Source organism: Clinocottus analis, unplaced genomic scaffold (genome assembly GCF_023055335.1).
Source record: "Clinocottus analis isolate CAN_PGR_092001 unplaced genomic scaffold, fCliAna1.0.p SCAF_7, whole genome shotgun sequence".
Classification (NCBI taxonomy): domain Eukaryota; kingdom Metazoa; phylum Chordata; class Actinopteri; order Perciformes; family Cottidae; genus Clinocottus; species Clinocottus analis.
This window is the reverse complement of record NW_027176229.1, coordinates 4,621,092-4,639,569: the sequence shown is the minus strand read 5'-3', so window position 1 is coordinate 4,639,569 and position 18,478 is coordinate 4,621,092. Positions and strand designations below refer to the sequence as shown.

The following is an 18,478-nucleotide window of genomic DNA, read 5'->3' as shown; positions in this document are numbered from 1 at the left end:
TCTATTTAAAAATCCTTTTAAATTAGTTATTTAATAAATATTCAATCAAATTCAAGAGTAAGTTCATAAACTGAATTGTATATATTCTATATTAAATCAGACCCTTATGGCACATGGTTAGGGTAGTTGGTTGGAAAGATTACTTCACAGGTGAACATCACTGAAAGAGGTTGAGACTGTAAGGATCTGAGATTCACTGTGTTCATCTCCTCTCCATGGACCTGTGTCATGGAGGGGATGGCAAGACTAGAGCCTGAATCTAGAATATTTGTTTATTTGCATTTATAAACAATTGAACCTGAAGGTAGAAACCTCTGCAGTAGATGAAGAGATTCAGTCCAAGAGAACAACTCTGCATGAGAAATGAGAAAACACATCTGTCCTGATAAAGAGGGCTACTTACAATCCCATTTAGCATCAGAACTGTAATGCTGAAGATGGATAAAAGCTGCCACAGATGCCCTGTGGAAACAGTCAGCCTGCCGCTGGCTTTAAAGAAACATACATGACACACATTGAACGCATCCTGAGCCATTTGGGAGCAGTGGGCTGCTGGGAAGTCACCTCATCCCTCTTGTTTCCCCTGTGGAGATCATTGAGGGAGAACATTGATGAGCCAGAGATGATGTCCCTGAATGCATCACTGGTTTGCCTGTAAATGCAGCAGCTGACACCATACAGCTGTGTTTCCCTGCAGGCTGCATGTGGAGACGCATGAAGGAGGAACACACATGTGACCACACGGCAGGAACTGTTGCAACTCTCTGAATGAAATGATTCACTTGGTCCAGAGGTACAGGGTGGCAATGTACCAGCAAAACACCACACGCTCTTTGCAGCTGCAGCTACTTCACATATTTTGTCAAAATATTCTCCCTGTCCTGCCGTAGCGGTGTAGAGGCTCAGAGCGTGCAAGCAAGTATCTCCACGTGACCCTGGACCCTGAGAAAGTCCAACAGAACTGCAGGGCTCTGGTCATCATGGCTGCTGCCAGGATGCTTGTACACAGCCAGGTGTCTGCAGAGGGGAGAGATCTGTGACACAACATCTCTGCTCGCGCTGCCAAGCATCACAGCAAAGCACTTCCTCTTGGGCAATGCAAGCAGATTGTGCTGCTGAACCTGCATGGCCGACGTTCACCTGCATTAGCTTCCTTTCCTCTTCTTATTTACAGTAAAGGAACATACTATTGTAATGCTTATGCCTTTCACATTGTGCTATAGTGCTAATGTAAACCTAGGTTGTAGTTATTGATCTGAGTCACACTACTAGATGACAATAACAACTAATCCTGACTTGACTTCTTGCTGACAATGACTCTGTGCGTCTAGACATGCTGCTACACTACGACAAAGAAGTCCTCAAAGCTCCCTGTAGCCTGCTAGTCCTCCCGGCTTGGAGGCCTGAATATTCTGTCACAGCGACACCTGGTCTGAACTACTGCTAAACCCTCTTTATCTAGACAGAACGGTTCCTAAACTTCATTGACTACAATACGTGCCGCTATAAGCAGAAAAGCTTCAAGCGACATTACCAGGGCTAGCATGGCTAGCTAGTAAAACTGCAGTTGCTAAAAATGATGAAGAAAACAAGCCTTCTGATATCCCCATTGCTGAAAGGTTCCCCATGACGCTGTTAATGTCAGACCGAGCCAAACATCAGGCTAACCGCTATTCAACCCCTTCAATCGTCAGTGAAATCGCTACACAAAATTAAATTGGGCAGCTTACCATCGACAGCTGGATTGTGCCAGTACCACAACAACCTGCAACACCAACAGACTTCCCTGCTGGACCAACTGGAGGACCCAGAAATAGATCAGGCAGGTCTAGTTAACGCAAACTCAATATACAAGAAGGATGCCACCACCGCTATCCCACTGAGAGACCTTCTGGGTCTGGACATCTTCCCCTTACTGGACACAGCGCTCCACACTATCAGACCTGAACTTAGGTAAGGTCGTTTGTCTCCTGCTTTCACCACTTGTGTGATTGGGAGCTGGTATTGAGATGGACCAGACAACACCAGATGAAGTACCAGAGACAGGACCTGTGAGCCTCGCTTGTCAGAAGACAGGCAGCTTTCGGTGAAGGGAACCCTCAACATGAACAGTATCCAGCTTGTCTGGAGATTATGTTTAAAAGAGAGAACCTCGTGTGTCTACGAGAAGCAGAAAGTTGCTGGAAATGACCAGATGATCTTCAGGTTAGATGTATTCAAAACATCCACCTCGACACAAACCGTAAAACATTCTCAGCTCTCGGAAGCAAAATAAAGCTGATATTGCCCATGGACAGGAGACTCACAAAACAAAAGGATGGATTGGTGGAGTGTCTATAACAGCAGATGGATTTGTGTATGAAAACCAACCCATCCATACGGGGTACAGTACAGCGCTCATCCAAATGGACCTGCTGGACTGAGGGACGTCCAAGATGCAAGAAGAAGCCTTAGGTTAGGTCGGGCACCTGGAGACCAAAAGGTCAGTGTTCCTCGACTCTTCCCTGTATGTCTTGGGCCACTAGGAACGGCCTCCTCCTGCAAGTATGAGAAAGAAGCTTTATCACAATAATAATGTACAACAAAGGGAGAAATTCATGAAGAAATATGGACGCAAAATACTCACCAATATACTATCGAACACACCAGACAACATAATTCTGAGAATAAAACAGGCAGACGAGGCTCCTTTACAGGAGGCTCACAGCAGCCTCCTCTCTGCAGTGGCCTACCTCAAGCTATTGTAAATCAAATAGGTTTTTCTCTGGAAAACGTTTAAAGGAACTTTTGTTTGCTATCAAAAGGGATCTAGAAATCATCAAAATGTGGGTTGATGTTAATAAATTGTCTCTCAATATAAAGAAAATAAAATATATGGCTTTTGGAAGTCAAAAAGAATTATACTTGGATATTGAAATTAAAAAGTCTTTTTGTACTTTTGTTCTTGGGTTGAATTATGGGACAACACCAACATACACAAGAATGTAAAACACGTTTTGGGTTTTCAAAAGGATTGTTGATAAATGATATTTTTGAGGGTGATAATGAGATATATTTTACTTTAATATTTTCTTTTCTTGAGCTAAAGTTAATGTAGGATGGGCATATTGAGTTGCAGATTGTATTTAGGTTATATGTATTGTATTGTGTGTGATAGCTGATTAAAAAAGTACATCATAATACTATGAAACAACTCAATCAGTAAAGGGGTCATAGCAGGTCACAGGATCCACTGGAGCACAACACAAGCTAGTTCACTACCATGTGAACTGTTGAGCCCTTCAAGAACTGGAGGAACCTGAATATGTCCCTGTGGGTCGTGTTCATTCTGTACCAAAAGTCAATTAAATAAGGTATACGTCACCACTCTCCATAGTAGTGAAGGCTCTGGTGGTTCAATATCTTTATTACTGATGACAGCGTAATAGAGTTTGAACATCAGATGGTTTGTTGTAGATGAAGGAAGGAAGGGACCGGCTCAGCATTATCCCACGTCCTGTACTGCCACCTAGTGGCAGAAACTAAGACTTCAGGCTTAGTGACGTCAGACTGAACATCCAACGATTCGTTTAAGTTTTTTTTGTAGAGCCCGAGAGGAGAGGTTTTCCTCAGAGGCTTCTCAGTCTGTACACAAAGATCATTTTATCATCACAAATGTCTTCCATGTACGAATGCATTGATGGACAGGCCAACGGATTAATGAATGAGTAAATGAAATTAAATATGCTTTTCTCCTGCACTTATTTCCTGTCAATTACTCACATGTACTGAATAATATTACTGCTCACGTATTCATCAATCCATATTGAACATGGAATATATATATATATATATATATATATATATATATATATATATATATATATATATATATATATATATATATATATATATATATATATATACACTCCATTAGAAGCTTTCTAATAATCTGTTTTGTAAATGGATGTGAACAGTATTTATTGGATTACATTACAGAGAGGGGTTTGCATTGTTGAGAGCCAAGAATTAATACAAATACAAACTATGAAATCAATGTATTTTCATGGATATCTCTTCAGAATAATAATAATCACCTATTAATATAATATTAGTATAATAATATACATGAAGTGATTATGTTTTGTTTTGTCTCATTTAGAAACCATATTTTATATTACATTATTATACCAAATTGCTCTAAATGAGGCCACCCTCTAGGGTCTCTGGAGTCGGGATGAAGGCCCTTTGACAGTTTTAGCTTCACTGGTTCTGTGTTTGCATCTCCAAAGTCTTCATCAAGAATGATTGATGAGTCCCTTGGTGATCCAGCAGAACCCCGGCAAGAACTTTGAGTTGAGAGGTTAATGTTGTGCGATGTGTGTTCTTGTAGGTGTTGATGTGGCTTTCTTTCCTTGCTGTAACTTATCCCCTCAGATTGTTTTCTCTCTGGTTTATTGTTCTTGCTGTGAGGGACTTTTAGTGAAGCAAAAAATTAAAAATATTCATGTGACATTTAATGAAGCATTCAGACTCTTGCTCAAGCTCAAAGATGGACAATACTTTTCATGTCTCTGAACCTCTTTCATGCTCTGTTGAGGAATTATTTCTAAGCCTATTTTGGAAACATTGGAAGAAATGTTTCTGGCTTTTATTCACTGGGGACTTGTAAACTGCAATTAGACTTCTGAGGTGGTGCCCTCTGATTGAATTGTATTTATTTATTTTATATGGACTTGTGTATGAAATAAAGTTGACGTCGGCATCAAACATATGCACATAACATTGGACATTAATATAGTAAGTGAATAAAGTGTATTCATATTGCACTTTTCACAGAGAAAGGTCAGAAACTACTGCGCTAAACATTACCAGAGATAGGAAAGCACAATACAATACAGAATAAAAGAAGTTTTACCAAATGGACTTACCAACAACATATCAGTAATGCACCTTTAATGTTAGGAACTTCCTCTAGAGTGTTTAGGGTCCGCGAGACTAAAGGATGTCATTTAAGGATTATTTTGATCTTCCATGTTTAGGTGTCGGAGAGAGGCAGCAGCTCTCATCCTGCAGTGGGCGGCGCTCGCGCCCTCTGCAGCTGTGAGTCTACCGCTGAAGCGAAAGAAGAAGAAGAAGAAGAAGAATCGTGCGCGCGCCCGCGCGCGCTCCTGTCTGTGTAAACTGTCATGGCCGCTCTCATCGTTCACAACCGGTTCTGTTAGCAGGCGATGTAATGCTACATTTACCTTCGTGTCTTTGAGGTGGAGTGGTTGGGTCCGGTGGAGCCAGTGAAGGGGACGTGCCGCTCTCAGGACAGTTACCGCTCGTGCTCGCGCTTCTTCCACGATGAGAACAGTCCTGATGGTGGCAGAAAAGCCATCCTTGGCTCAGTCCATTGCCAAGATCCTCTCTAAAGGTGGGTACCATGTACCGCTCTGTAAAGCTGTATGAAAGTACCGCTCTGTAAAGCTGTATGAAAGTACCGCTCTGTAAAGCTGTATGAAAGTACCGCTCTGTAAAGCTGTATGAATGGGCTGTAGAGCAATACATTCAGGTGACGTATATGAAGCCAGCTTTCATCAATAACAAGTTGCTAGCATATAGCTTAGCCTCGCATCTCAACAAGTTCACAAATGGTTGTCAGAGTTTGAACTGTATTCTGGCACTATGATGGGCCCTAACATCACCGAACCATAATCATAACAATGGCATGCTACCAATTAGCATGTGTGCTAGATATTTCATGAGCTCATTGAAACAGTAATGGCACTCTGGCTGAATGTTAAAATAACTTAGACCAAGCCCGGCAGTTCATGTGGTGCTTTTTATTTCATGTAACTGTTGCAAGAAATCAGCAAGGACGCAGGAAGCCAGCAAGTTAGCTAACTAGCGCCTAAAGAAGTCAAAAGTAACAACTTGATGCTCCATGCACACACACTTGCCACATCATGGGAAAGCACATTGATAGGTTTTGTAATGCTCCGTCTGCTGTATTTCAAGATGTGACTGGGTGTGTTTGAGCCCCCTCCACTTCAGCCAAAACTTTGGGGTTGAGTTACTCATTAGGATTTGTGGGCAGGATAAAGGCGATACACACTGCTATGGGGACATTTGTTGATGTCTACTAAGAAACGTAACAATGACTTAAACCATCATCTTTACGTCATGCACTATCTTAACAATTATGTACTCTTGGTGTTCACCAAGGCTCTACGTTGGCATCAGAGCAGTCAGTCCGGTTCAGCTGTGTCTGGAGATGGCACATATACAAGCTATGGTGATGAGCTCGAACTCCAGGGAGTAGCTGGCTGTGGGGAAGCAGCTGGGGTTTTTCTTGAGCACAGGCATCCTCAGGGACACGGGGATAGTCTCCAGACCAAAGGTAGTGTCCAGGCCCCGGCAGGAGTGGCTGGTGTGGCAGCTGGCCTCATGGATGACCTGAGGCACCCGGTTCAAGTCGATGTTCTCCCTGGTGAGAGATGAAAAGCAGGCAGACATTAAGACATTGCTTTTTAGTTTTAAAAATGTATTTCTTTGGTGTGTTGGTGCTTAAAGCCTAGAACAGTTTAGTATGTACAAATGCTGCTCTAGCGAAAAGGTTTCTCCTCAGGATTAATAAAGTATGTATATAACTATCTATCTATCTATGCAAATATATATTCTTGTGGCTTTGCAACGGCTCACTATATTAGAATAAAAACAATATACCACCTTATCTAATGTTTCAACATGGTTCAAAGGGTGGCATTGGCTTCAGACCAGGGAGCGAGTGGTCCGTGTACTCACACGTAGCTCCAGGTAGCAATGCTGCGCTCGTTGATGCGGCTGGGCAGGTTGACCAGCTGGCTGTGGTAGTCCTGCAGGCTGTAGGTGCAGAGGGACTCGTCCACACACTGGTCACCCAGCGGCATGGCCCGGCACTGGTGGATGGCCATCAGGCCCAGCAGGAAGACTCTCAGCAGCTGGATGCAGAGAATCACCAGGATGTACTTTACAGACGCTGCTGGAGTGTTGTTTGAGGATTTCTATAGCCACCAATACTGCAACTGTAATTATTTTATCTTAATACAGCGTGGCATTGGGACAGTTAGTCTGTCCACCACTTTGGTCCAAACTGAAATGTCTCAACGAGAGTTCCCCCATGCATCACAGGCCATGAAACAGCTGATGTTAGAGAAGGAAATTTGTTTTTCTCCAACACATACAAAAACTAATCACATTTCAACTCCATCTTTAATTGAAAGACTGTAACTTTAAAATGATATCCACTTGACTTGTCTCACTCAGACTGCTCACACCTTGTATTAGCTTCAGCTAAATGATGAAGACGAGGACCCATAACTATTAGTGCGACAGTTTATAGGACAAATGCGAACATATCCTTTAAAACTATAACTGGGGTCAACCAAGTGTAGCCTCAGTGGTAGCTATCGAAAACACCGGTCAGACATCATCATCATAAACATAGTTTCTTACCTGAAGCTGTTCCATTACAGACGTTTCTGACGAGTTCGGTGCGATGGAGCTGCTGATTGTCGTGGGGTCAGTGATGCTTGATCTGGACTTGTATCTGGACCGGCCTCTATTTATACGTGCCTGTCCTTCTTGGTCTTTCTAATTCTCATCATGATTTTTTGTGTCCATGTTCCCGGCATTAGCATTCAGCCTTGAAAAATGAATTATATTCATGGATGACGTCAGCGTGTAGCATTTAGCCCAGGTAACTCAGGGACGACCTCACTTCTTGAAAGCAGGACGCGGCCATTAAAGTCCTCGTGTTCCTCACTGCCACCGCTCTGACCTCGAACTCATCACCCGGCGGACGCTCTAGTTTTAGAAGTCATTTAATGATTACGTTGTTGAGCGCATTTGAAAAGTTTGACATATATATATATATATATATATATATATATATATATATATATATATATATATATATATATATATATATATATATATATATATATATATATATATATATATATATACTGACATACTCAAAAAAATCTCCTTTTTTTTGTTGCAAAATGTCAAACAAGTCGCACATTGAAAACATAATAAATGAAACGCTAAAAGGCCAACGTCAAGGTTTTCCTGATCAGGCCCTCTGGGTCTGAGAAGTGAAGACGATGCGCTTGTCAAGTGCCTTCAATTGGTTTTCTTTCTCATAGAAGCTGCTCTGCGTGAAAAAAAAAAGTCAAATTGTATAGAAGTCAATGAGAAAAAAGTCCCACTTGTCACTGGATTTAGTTTTGACCAAATTAAACAAGAACATATATTTATCTCAGTGTGACTGCAACATGTGAAGTTTGAATGCTTTTTTCACCCATTGTATTTCTATACAAATAAAATGTATCCTATATTATAAGGTAAGTCATTTTTCAATGAATCCAAAATATTCCAGCATTAGTTCTGATGGTAAGAACTTAATTTCAGTCTTAATTTTTGTAAAAACAAATCTCTGATTACATAAAACCAACATAAGTACATAATGAGTTCACAAACTAGTGCATGTTTTTTATACAATATTTCTAAGATTATTTGGATTGTTCAGCCTTCTAACTCATGAGTCACTGACCCTCACACTGAATATGTAAGCATTCAAAAACTGCTACATTGTTCACTTTTATATTTCATAAAACATCTGCGCCGCAGGGGGCTCATCAATGCATAAGCTCTGTTTAACTGACTGAACCTCTTCTGTTCTCCTTGTCCTTAAGGAAACTGTACGAGCCGCAAGGGACTCAACGGAGCATGCTCAGTGCACGAGTACCCCGGCAGCTTCCAGGGCCAAAGTGTACGTTTCAAGATGACTTCTGTCTGTGGACATGTGATGAGTCTGGATTTCATCGGTGGGTATTCTCCACAGTAGGTCCTGCTCACCCACCACTCTGTGATCAATGACACATCAACATGTTTACAGAGGAAGAGGGAATGGAAACGCCTGTAACGTTACAAACATACAACCAAGTAGATTTAGGATCAGAGTTAGTGGTCTACTGCAAACAAACAGCGCTTGAGCATCTTGTTTTTGGTACTGTGACAGGGTACTGCGACGTCACTAGTAGGTGTGGTTACTGTTGGAAAAACACCCAGTCAAAGGTGACGGATGCTTGAACCAGTGAGGTGGGAAGTGATGACGAGTATAGAAAGTCCACCGTACGCAGCGCTGCCGTTCCAAACAGGCCGGTCAGCTGATTAGCCGAGTCCGGCAATCACTTTTCACATTTACACACGTGCACGTGATCAACACCGCATGATAGTTTTACGTCGGCACACAGATGGTATCGTGGCAGCCACAGAATTAACCGTTAACCTCCTAAGACTAGCTCTAAGTAGCTTATAATACTCATTAGAACTACTAATGCCAAGATTTCTCGGGTCTTGATATGGGTTCCAAACTCTTTGGTTATCTGATAAATGTACTAAAACCGGTTAAGAACTTGGCTCTTTTTCTTCTAGGCAAGTACAACAACTGGGACAAGGTGGACCCTGCAGAACTCTTCAGCACGGCTCCCACAGAAAAGAAGGAGGCCAACCCCAAACTCAACATGGTGAAGTTCCTCCAGGTGGAAGCCAGAGGCTGTGACTACGTGGTGCTATGGCTGGACTGTGATAAAGAAGGAGAGAACATCTGCTTTGAGGTACTTTAGGCCCAATTGAGGCTAAAGCTGCTATTCACATGTATATGTTCTGTATATTCTGTTTATGTTCTATAGATAGTGACTCCCACCCATGGTCTTTAGACCTGCTGTGGCAGCAGTGTTCACACAAAGTCTGTCTGTAAGTCTGTGAGTCTGTGAGTGAGTCTGTGAGTCTGTCTGTCTGGTCTTCCTTGTGCAGTGTGAACTGGTGTTGGTGAGCCATAAGAGATGCCATTAGGTGAACAGGTTATTTTCTTCACAATGTGGTGAAACATTACTACTTCACTGCATTTATTTGACTACATTAGTTACTATTTAGATTCACATTTAATACAAATACAAATCGACTGAAATTCTGATTTATTATGAAGAAGTATAAAAAGTTTTTCCTGCTTTCACAATCCAATATGAAGTTCCTCTTTAAGTTGACACTGCCTTGGGTCATATGTAAAGTGTGCCTGCATTTCTACTGTCATCTTTCTCCCATTCTTGCTTTCATTGCTCGTCTTGCCTCGCAGGTACTGGATGCCATCCAGCCCGTGATGAACCAGGGCAGCGCCAGGGACCAAACTGTTTACCGCGCCAAGTTCAGCTCCATCACTGACACCGACCTCTGCAACGCCATGAACTGCCTCGGAGAGCCCAACCGCAATGAAGCCCTGTCTGTGGATGCACGTCAGGAGCTGGATCTGCGCATCGGCTGTGCCTTCACCCGGTACCTTCTACAGCCCCGCCGCCCCTTGTGCTGGCTTCCCTGCAGCTCTCATCGAAAGCAATAGTCTTGACTTCGTCAGTGGCATGGGTGTGCTTTGTGAGAAACTGGCTGCTGGAAAGGCAGCAGAGGAAACATGGGACATTGATTCGGGCATTCTCTCACTAATCAAGCAGAATGGATTCGATGATGGAACAGTGACAAAGTGCTTTGAAAAGAGAGAGAGCAAACACGGATAGAGCAATGCACAGATGTAAAAGTGGTAAAAGTGCTGGGGTTCAACTATTCATTTTAAAAAAGTAATGAAATAGCTGCGTCCCATCATGGGACTGGACAGTCTCACTAGCTTTGGGGACCGAATCAAGTTCACCACATATTGGACAATTATGACAACTAATGTTTCTTTAGCCTCAGCTGGTTTGACTAAATAGTTCAAAGTCAAAATATGAAAAAAATATGCAATCAGTTAGATGAAATAAATAATCAAAATTCCATCAGATCCTTTATTCAGGATGACACATGTTTGATTCCCTGCTCAGTGAGTTTGATTACAACTGTCCTTTCTTGGTTAAATACTCTTCAGGTTCCAGACCAAGTATTTCCAGGGGAAGTACGGCAATCTAGACTCCTCTCTGATCTCATTTGGACCGTGCCAGACCCCGACGCTGGGCTTCTGTGTGGAACGCCATGACAAGATCCAGTCCTTTAAACCAGAGACGTACTGGGTCCTCCAGGCAAAGGTACGCCCGCTGGTGTCTTTCCCCTTGACACAGTGTCAACTACTTCTTCCTACCGTGCAATATTGACAGCCACGCTGTGTTTGTTCAGGTATTCAGAGGAAAGGACAGCCCACTGACACTGGACTGGAAGAGGGTGAGGGTCTTCGACAGGGATGTGGGTCAGATGTTCGTCAACCAGGCCAAGACATCCAGGGAGGCGCAGGTACGTAAATTAATAAAGTGTTGTTGTTATATTGAATAATAATGTGTGTGCTGTGTGTTTTGTTGCCTGACTGATGCCACTGGATTGACATCAATGTTTTAGATTTTTTATTTTGTCAAACCCTTCCTTGTTTGTCGGAAGAATCTCACGTTTGAGATCAGGAGTGCGGTGCCCGTTCGGAGCAGGCCGATTGCTTGCAGCATTATCGAGAAGCGCTCATCTCTTATTGGCCCGAGAAAGTGAATTCATCAGATGGAGTGACCCATCTCAGCTGACCTTTGATACAACGCTGTGTCCTGGCTCTCTCATACAGGTGGAGTCCGTGAGTAAGAAGGAGAAGGCTAAGCAGAGGCCCCAGGCCTTGAACACTGTGGAGATGTTGAGAGTGGCCAGCTCCTCCTTAGGTAGGTTCACATCATTTAATCAGCTGTCATGAGTTCTGCTCTCGGTAATGGAAATTAAAGGGAGTAAATATTTAGGAACTTTAGAATATGTGTAGCCCCAAATCACAAAGTATCCTCAGCGGGCTTTATAATCTGTACACACACAACATCCTCTGACCCAGTACCTCACATCAGTTTAGGAAAAACTCCCCCAAAAAATACTATAGACATGAACTCGTCCTAACTATAAATGTTGAAAGCCCTGTGATGCTTTGTGTTGTCTCAGGCATGGGTCCCCAGCATACCATGCAGATTGCAGAGCGCCTGTATATTCAGGGCTACATCAGCTACCCACGAACTGAAACAACCCACTATCCAGAGAACTTTGACCTCAAGGGAACACTGAAGGAGCAGACCAGCAATCCTATGTGGGCAGAGGAGGTGAGCGCCACTGTGGGACCAAGTCTTAGTCTTAGGCCTTTGTATAATACTGACCATTGCTAAAACTGTGGGAACAAGGATACATCAGCTTTGTGCCCTGATACTGTCCAGGTCAGTTGTGTATGCATATAGAAAGCAATTGATTGAACATAAATGTGTTCCTAAAAGAACTGTTTTGCTCTCCATCAGGTGAAGGCTCTGCTTTCGACCGGTATAAACCGACCCAGGAAAGGAGCTGATGTCGGAGACCATCCACCTATCACTCCCATGCGTGCTGCCTCAGAAGGGGAACTGGGTGAGTCATATAGATAATGGATAACAGTTAATACGTGTCTCATATGAGCTCCAAAACAAAATTGTACACACTAGAAGACAGTCTTTTAGGTCGGAGCCCTTTTACTCTGACATCCCCTTCACGTTAAACCTCTAACCTCGGTTCTTCCTCCTCCGCTATTCACAGGAAGTGATGGCTGGCGGCTCTACGACTACATCACACGGCACTTCATTGCCACCCTCAGTCAGGACTGCAAATACCTCCAGACCACCATTGACTTCACCATTGGCACAGAGGCCTTTTCGTGTAGTGGCAAAACCCTTATATCACCAGGTAAAGCCAGGTCTCAGACATGCATCTGCCTCCTCTGTGAAAGTTAAGAACATGTGATAAATGCTGTGTAACGAGGATTTAAACCAAGAAGGACGTTTCAAAAGAATAACGCAACATACCTCCTAAAAGAGGTTGTGGTCTTACAGTGACGTCCTGTTTCCATAGTTGAACAGATTGGCATAGTATAAAAGTTTTAGCTAACAAAGACATTAACCTGATTTAATAAATTACTAGTAAAACTAGATTGTGGTCACTAAGAAGTAAGGAAAGACTGGGAGAAGCTGGTGCAACCTGATTCATGCTAAATGCAAATTCTCTTCCCAGGTTACACTGAAGTGATGCCGTGGCAGGGCATTCCCCTGGAAGAGGCCATGCCTGTGTGTGAGCGTGGAGACACTTTCACAGTGGACGAGATCAAGCTGGTGGAAAAGCAGACCAGCCCCCCAGACTACCTGACCGAGGCTGAACTCATCACCCTCATGGAGAAACATGGCATTGGTATAACTCTGCAATGTCTGTTTAGCACAAGTTCTGTTTCTATTTGTTTGTCTATTTGGTAAGATGGGGAGAAGCTTGTGCAGAGTGTTGGCTTCAATGTGTTGATCGGGGGTCAGGAGGTCTACTGCAGTGAGAGAATATACAAAATGCATCCATGTCAATGAAGTTAATACTCGCCACTCGATCCTGGTCTTTATTTAGCACGAGGTCTTCAAGAGGATCTGCATCACCGCATTCATCTGCAGAGGGATGCTGGTGGTAAAGAACAGTTTTACAGATGTTGCTGTCTGTCCTCGTTCCTCAGGTACAGATGCCAGCATTCCTGTCCACATCAACAACATCTGCCAGAGGAACTATGTGACCGTTGAGAATGGACGCAAGTTGAAGCCAACCAACCTGGGCATTGTCCTGGTGCATGGTTACTACAAGACAGGTCACTACTTTGGTTATTGATGCTCATTCTCTGACATTTATGTGGGATCTAGAGAGTGTGTGTACACACACACACACACACACACACACACACACACACACACACACACACACACACACACATATATATATATACTGGGACCGGATAGACTGGTCCAGTTCATTAAATTCATAAGCCACCTTCTTAGTGAGAATGCCGCTCTGTGATTGGCTGTGTGTCCTTGCAGATGCAGAGCTGGTGCTTCCCACTATACGTAGCGCTGTGGAGAAGCAGCTGAACCTTATCTCTCTGGGCAAGGCTAACTTCCAGCAGGTCCTGCAGCACACGCTGGACATCTTCAAGAGGAAGTTTCACTACTTTGTGGACTCCATCCCCAGTAAGTTCTCTGCAGCACTGCTGGTGTTCATAAAATGACTTGTTTTAGGTATGGGATTTGACACTGAGCCTGTCACACTTAGTGTGACAAACAGTGTGGACGGATCATGCATGAGCTGAATTCACTTCGGCAGGTTAGCGTGGTCTACGTCTAGTGTATGAAATATCTGTATTGTCACTGAGCTACATTTGATCCAATAACATGATAATCTGGTTCTCGTTCTTAGGAGTGAAGCAAACTCCAGAAACTTGAAAGTACTGTCTGGACTGCAGGGCACATGCTTACTATGTTGTCACTGAGTACAGATTGTAAAGCCCTCGGAGGTCATTTGGGATTTTGGTCCATACTAAATAAACTGAACCGAACTACAAGTAGGAAGTAGAATGGTGTTGCGCCTCACACACCCTCACCTCAAACATTCCTCCGTTCATTTCCTATCCAGCTCACAGTTCTTGTCTGTTGTGTGTTTACAGGCATGGATGAGTTGATGGAGGTCTCCTTTTCCCCCATTGCTGCCTCTGGGAAGCCCTTGTCCCGCTGTGGGAAGTGTCACCGCTTCATGAAGTACATCCAGGTCAGCAGAAGAGTCCAAACTCATCCTTTAAAGAAAGCAAGATGATCTGACATCGTCCCTCTTTGACATTGGCCCTTCCACTATGAACAAGGCTCATACTACAGCACAAGGCCCCTCTTTAAAGTGTGGGAGCCCATCCTTTATGGCTCAGGCCCTTATTAGTTTTCAGCTGTTGTTTTTGTCTTTGTGTGAATGTCCTGTCTCTGTAACGTTGAGGCCGATAGCTGTTCCATCTTAACCATCACCTCTATAAATAAAGGTTACTGGTTATGAAATTAAAACGGTGCAGTTAACACCACAGTTTTTCAGGATTTCTCAAAGTAAAATAACTCTAAATAAAGTATAAACTGACCATTTGTACTTGGATAAAGATTACACATGACATGTTGTTATTTAATAACTGCAAAGTCGTTTCTTCACAGTTATCAAATAACACTTTTTCTTTTAAGCATTTGTAAAAGGTCTTACCCACCAGTCCGATACCTTTTAACAATGAACTGCTGAAGTGTGTCACTTCCTGTCTTGCTGTTGTGCTTTGGCCTTCGAAGTTGAGCTTTAAAAAGAACTTTACAACCCAAAGCTGACGTGTTCCCGCCATCTGCATTGCAGCCGGACAGAACCACTTTCACAACCATGAATGAGTCACAAGGCCGCAGATCTTTTGCTCATTGTTATTGGATCTGAATATGTATGCGTAGTGGGTCGCTGGTGACTCTTAAGTGGTCCGGTCTCATGGAAACCAAGAGGAAGAACTTGCATGTTTGAATCGCTTCATGTACATTTATGCCTCGATACAGTTTCAAGGAACTGTCTGTCATGGGAGTGTTTATTAGGACTCCAGCACATGGAGGTGTCATGCGCTTCAGCAATACATGTTGGTCTTCATGCAATGGCATCCTTTATTGTGTTGTATATCTCATTTGTCCTGTTTGGCGACACACAATAACCCATGATGCGTTTAAGAACACAAGAGTGCTGATGCCTTCAGGGATCTCTGCCGTCTTCATAGAAGTCACCTTGTTGAATGATCCTCATGTACAGGCCAAGCCCAGCAGGCTCCACTGCTCCCACTGTGACGAGACCTACAGTCTTCCCCAGAACGGAGCCATCAAGCTGTACAAGGAGCTGCGCTGTCCGCTGGACGAGTTTGAGCTGGTGCTGTGGACCTCTGGAGCCCGGGGCAAGAGCTACCCGCTGTGCCCGTACTGCTTCAGCAACACGCCTTTCAGGGACATGAAGAAAGGTAGGACGGAGCTCATGAGCCTGAAGCCACGGCAGCTCTTGTGCTTGTTAGATGGTGGCTAGTTAGCCGTAGCATTGTGACCCTGACTAGCACTAGTAACTCCTCATTACTTTGTACAATAACAGTTGTTCTCAGGTGGAGTTAAATCTTGTGATTATTAAAAGATGTTGTGAGCTTATAGAACTCCCGGTGAGCGTCTGGAGTTATGACCACGCTCACTGAACATCACAACCTCAGTGAGGACATTTACAGACGCTACGCCTGTTTAAATCTGGAGGCGTTCCTGAGTTGTCGCCTCCAGTTGTCGCCTCCAGATTTAAACAGGTCTAAATCTGGAGGCGACAACTCATTAAAATTGGTACGAAGTCCACCTGGACTCAAATATGAACTTAAGGTCAAGATCACTGTGACCTGACAAAACACCTTTTGTCCATAAATTAAGGATTGATATGCAAATTCTGACAGAAACATGAATGTCTAAGTGGAAGAAATGATGAACTGGTGATATTTTGGACAGACATTGATGTAAAATGCAACTTCATTGATTGGTGGAGACTTCCAACCGCCAAGCAATAATCATATTACATATGAATGTTTATTCATATCTATTTGCTTCTCCCAGGAATGGGATGCAATGAATGTACCCATCCTTCCTGTCAGCACTCCCTCAACTCGTTGGGCATTGGACAGTGTGTGGAGTGTGACAGTGGGGTTTTGGTGCTGGATACCACTTCTGGACCAAAATGGAAGATGGCATGTAATAAATGCAACGTGGTGGTGCACTTCTTTGAACATGCACACCGAGTGCAGGTAAGAAAACATCAATATGCTCATCAGTTTATTATTAATACATTATGACTGAGGCTCGGCCCCAAGCCTCTGGGCTCGATCTGAAAATGTGTGTGTGTGTGTGCGCGCGTGCGTGTGTGTGTTCATGAAGGTTGCTCAGGAGAGCTGCGATGCCTGCGACGCCTCTCTGGTCGCGGTGGACTTCAACAAGACTCGAACTCCACTTCCTGCGGGCGAAACCCAACACACTGGCTGCGTCTTCTGTGATCCAGTCTTCCAGGATCTGGTGGAGCTCAAACACGCCACCATGAGGCACCGGGGTGGAGGTGCAAGACGAGGAGGACGGGGGCGGGGCAGAGGACGCCGGGGCAATCCGAAGAAGCCGAAAGACAAAATGGCTGCCTTGGCAGCTTACTTTGTATAGTGTTTTTTTGTAGTGCATCCTCTTATTAGCTTGATGTGTATTTAATTACACTGGAGTAAAATATGTATTGCAAAACGTTTGCCTCAAGTGTCATAAAGAAGAACTTTTATATACGTACTGTATGTGTTCAAGAAAACATCATAGAGAGTGATGGGTTTGACCATTCTGTACCGGGAAGCTGTACCTTGTTCTGTTAGTAGACATGATGATGTATATTTGTGGGCGGAGCGTAGGTAGAGGAAGATTAATGCTCTAAATCCTTCAGTTAATGCTGACTATCTAGTTTTTTTTTTAAATAAAGGTTTCTCTGAATGTCTTCAGTCACTCGCTCTCCGGGCCGTAAGTATAACTTGAGAAAATGCCTCAACAGCTGGACACAGATGGGAGAGTTCTTTGTTTTGTTCATATCGATATGGCTTATGGTCGACCTTACCAATGATGTCATCAAACGACTCTCAAGTCAGAAAACTAGACCACAAACTGCTGTCATCAGGTATACAGAGCTGCTCCACAGACGGAAGAGGGAAAGATGCTGTTGATGAGTGAGAGTGCAATGTTCTCACTCTGAGTCCATTTCTTTCAGAACTGAAAACTCTACCTTTTCTTTCTGCGTCTCTCTCTCACACACTGCATGCGTCATTGGACCATCTTTGAAACATGAATGAATTCAAATGGACCCAAAAATAACATTCAACATTTCGCATAATAATCAGGAAAGCCAAGGCTGCCATCATGGAGTGAATTAAACGCACGGCTCACCTTGAGAAGCACAGCGGGCGGCGAGTGCTCTCAAGCTCGCTGAACCATCTGGGCCTTTTAGTTTTTTCTGTGGTCTGAAAGTACGTTTGTCAGACAAAGACAGCAGGCTCACAGCCTCCGTAGTCCAGCACAGATCTGATTATCTTAGTCGCTCGATATGTGACATCGTTGAAAGATTTTAGGATGACTGACACAGTGGCAAGATGTCCCGTCCCTTTCTGTTCTTTATAGTGCATTATGGGCGTCTTGCTGAATTTGCAAAGTTCATAACACACATGAACAAAGTCTGCTACTGCTGACATTGCGTGTACTACCACTAGTGTAGTTGGCGGTTAAGACAACATAGATATGGTATCTCACGGCCTAGTTTCTCTTGCAGTAGCTTCTGGACTTCAGAGAAGCCCCATGAAATGCATGTTTTAATACTTTGATCGTACTACTTTGGGTCTCAGGGGCAGTAGCCGAGGGGGATATTGCAGATCTCTTTCCCCAGCAACACTTTAAGCTCTTCCTGGGGTGACACGAGGGCCTTGTACCAGTTTGACATGCCTGGCGAACCTCTACGAACAGGCAGGAGGTGTCCTGATGGCGGGGCTCTACTCCGAGCTCCCTCTGGATGTCTGAGCTGCTCTCGCTAACTCTGGGGCTACAAAGGAGGCTCAACCTCGATC

General features: G+C 43.7%; 2 protein-coding genes across 2 annotated transcripts; one reads left to right on the top strand and one right to left on the bottom strand.

Annotated features, from left to right (window-relative positions):
• The first annotated feature begins 5,169 nt into the window (after window positions 1-5,169).
• Window positions 5,170-17,372, top strand: top3b (DNA topoisomerase III beta). The gene is made up of 17 exons (XM_068605160.1): window positions 5,170-5,398; window positions 8,703-8,834; window positions 9,445-9,626; window positions 10,145-10,341; window positions 10,922-11,078; window positions 11,167-11,280; window positions 11,594-11,684; window positions 11,950-12,104; window positions 12,294-12,399; window positions 12,565-12,711; window positions 13,036-13,209; window positions 13,514-13,642; window positions 13,869-14,018; window positions 14,492-14,592; window positions 15,634-15,835; window positions 16,458-16,645; window positions 16,776-17,372. Exons 1-17 carry the CDS (start codon window positions 5,329-5,331, stop codon window positions 17,046-17,048), a joined length of 2,568 nt encoding a protein of 855 aa, XP_068461261.1. The 5' UTR covers window positions 5,170-5,328; the 3' UTR covers window positions 17,049-17,372.
• Window positions 5,955-7,523, bottom strand: LOC137779181 (interleukin-25). The gene is made up of 3 exons (XM_068566728.1): window positions 7,459-7,523; window positions 6,769-6,944; window positions 5,955-6,451 (listed from the first exon to the last, which is right to left on the bottom strand). The coding sequence occupies exons 1-3, from the start codon at window positions 7,471-7,473 to the stop codon at window positions 6,223-6,225; spliced, it is 420 nt and encodes a 139-aa protein (XP_068422829.1). The 5' UTR covers window positions 7,474-7,523; the 3' UTR covers window positions 5,955-6,222.
• Window positions 17,373-18,478: the final 1,106 nt, after the last annotated feature.

Excerpts from the sequence above, each read along its gene's own strand:
- top3b (XM_068605160.1), top strand. The coding sequence starts at position 5,329 with ATGAGAACAGTCCTGATGGTGGCAGAAAAGCCATCCTTGGCTCAGTCC. Across the intron at positions 11,685-11,949 it reads AGTGGCCAGCTCCTCCTTAG|GCATGGGTCCCCAGCATACC; the intron begins GTAGGTTCACAT and ends GTGTTGTCTCAG. Across the intron at positions 14,019-14,491 it reads CTTTGTGGACTCCATCCCCA|GCATGGATGAGTTGATGGAG; the intron begins GTAAGTTCTCTG and ends GTGTGTTTACAG.
- LOC137779181 (XM_068566728.1), bottom strand. Across the intron at positions 6,452-6,768 it reads ATTGCTACCTGGAGCTACGT|GGAGAACATCGACTTGAACC; the intron begins GTGAGTACACGG and ends ATCTCTCACCAG.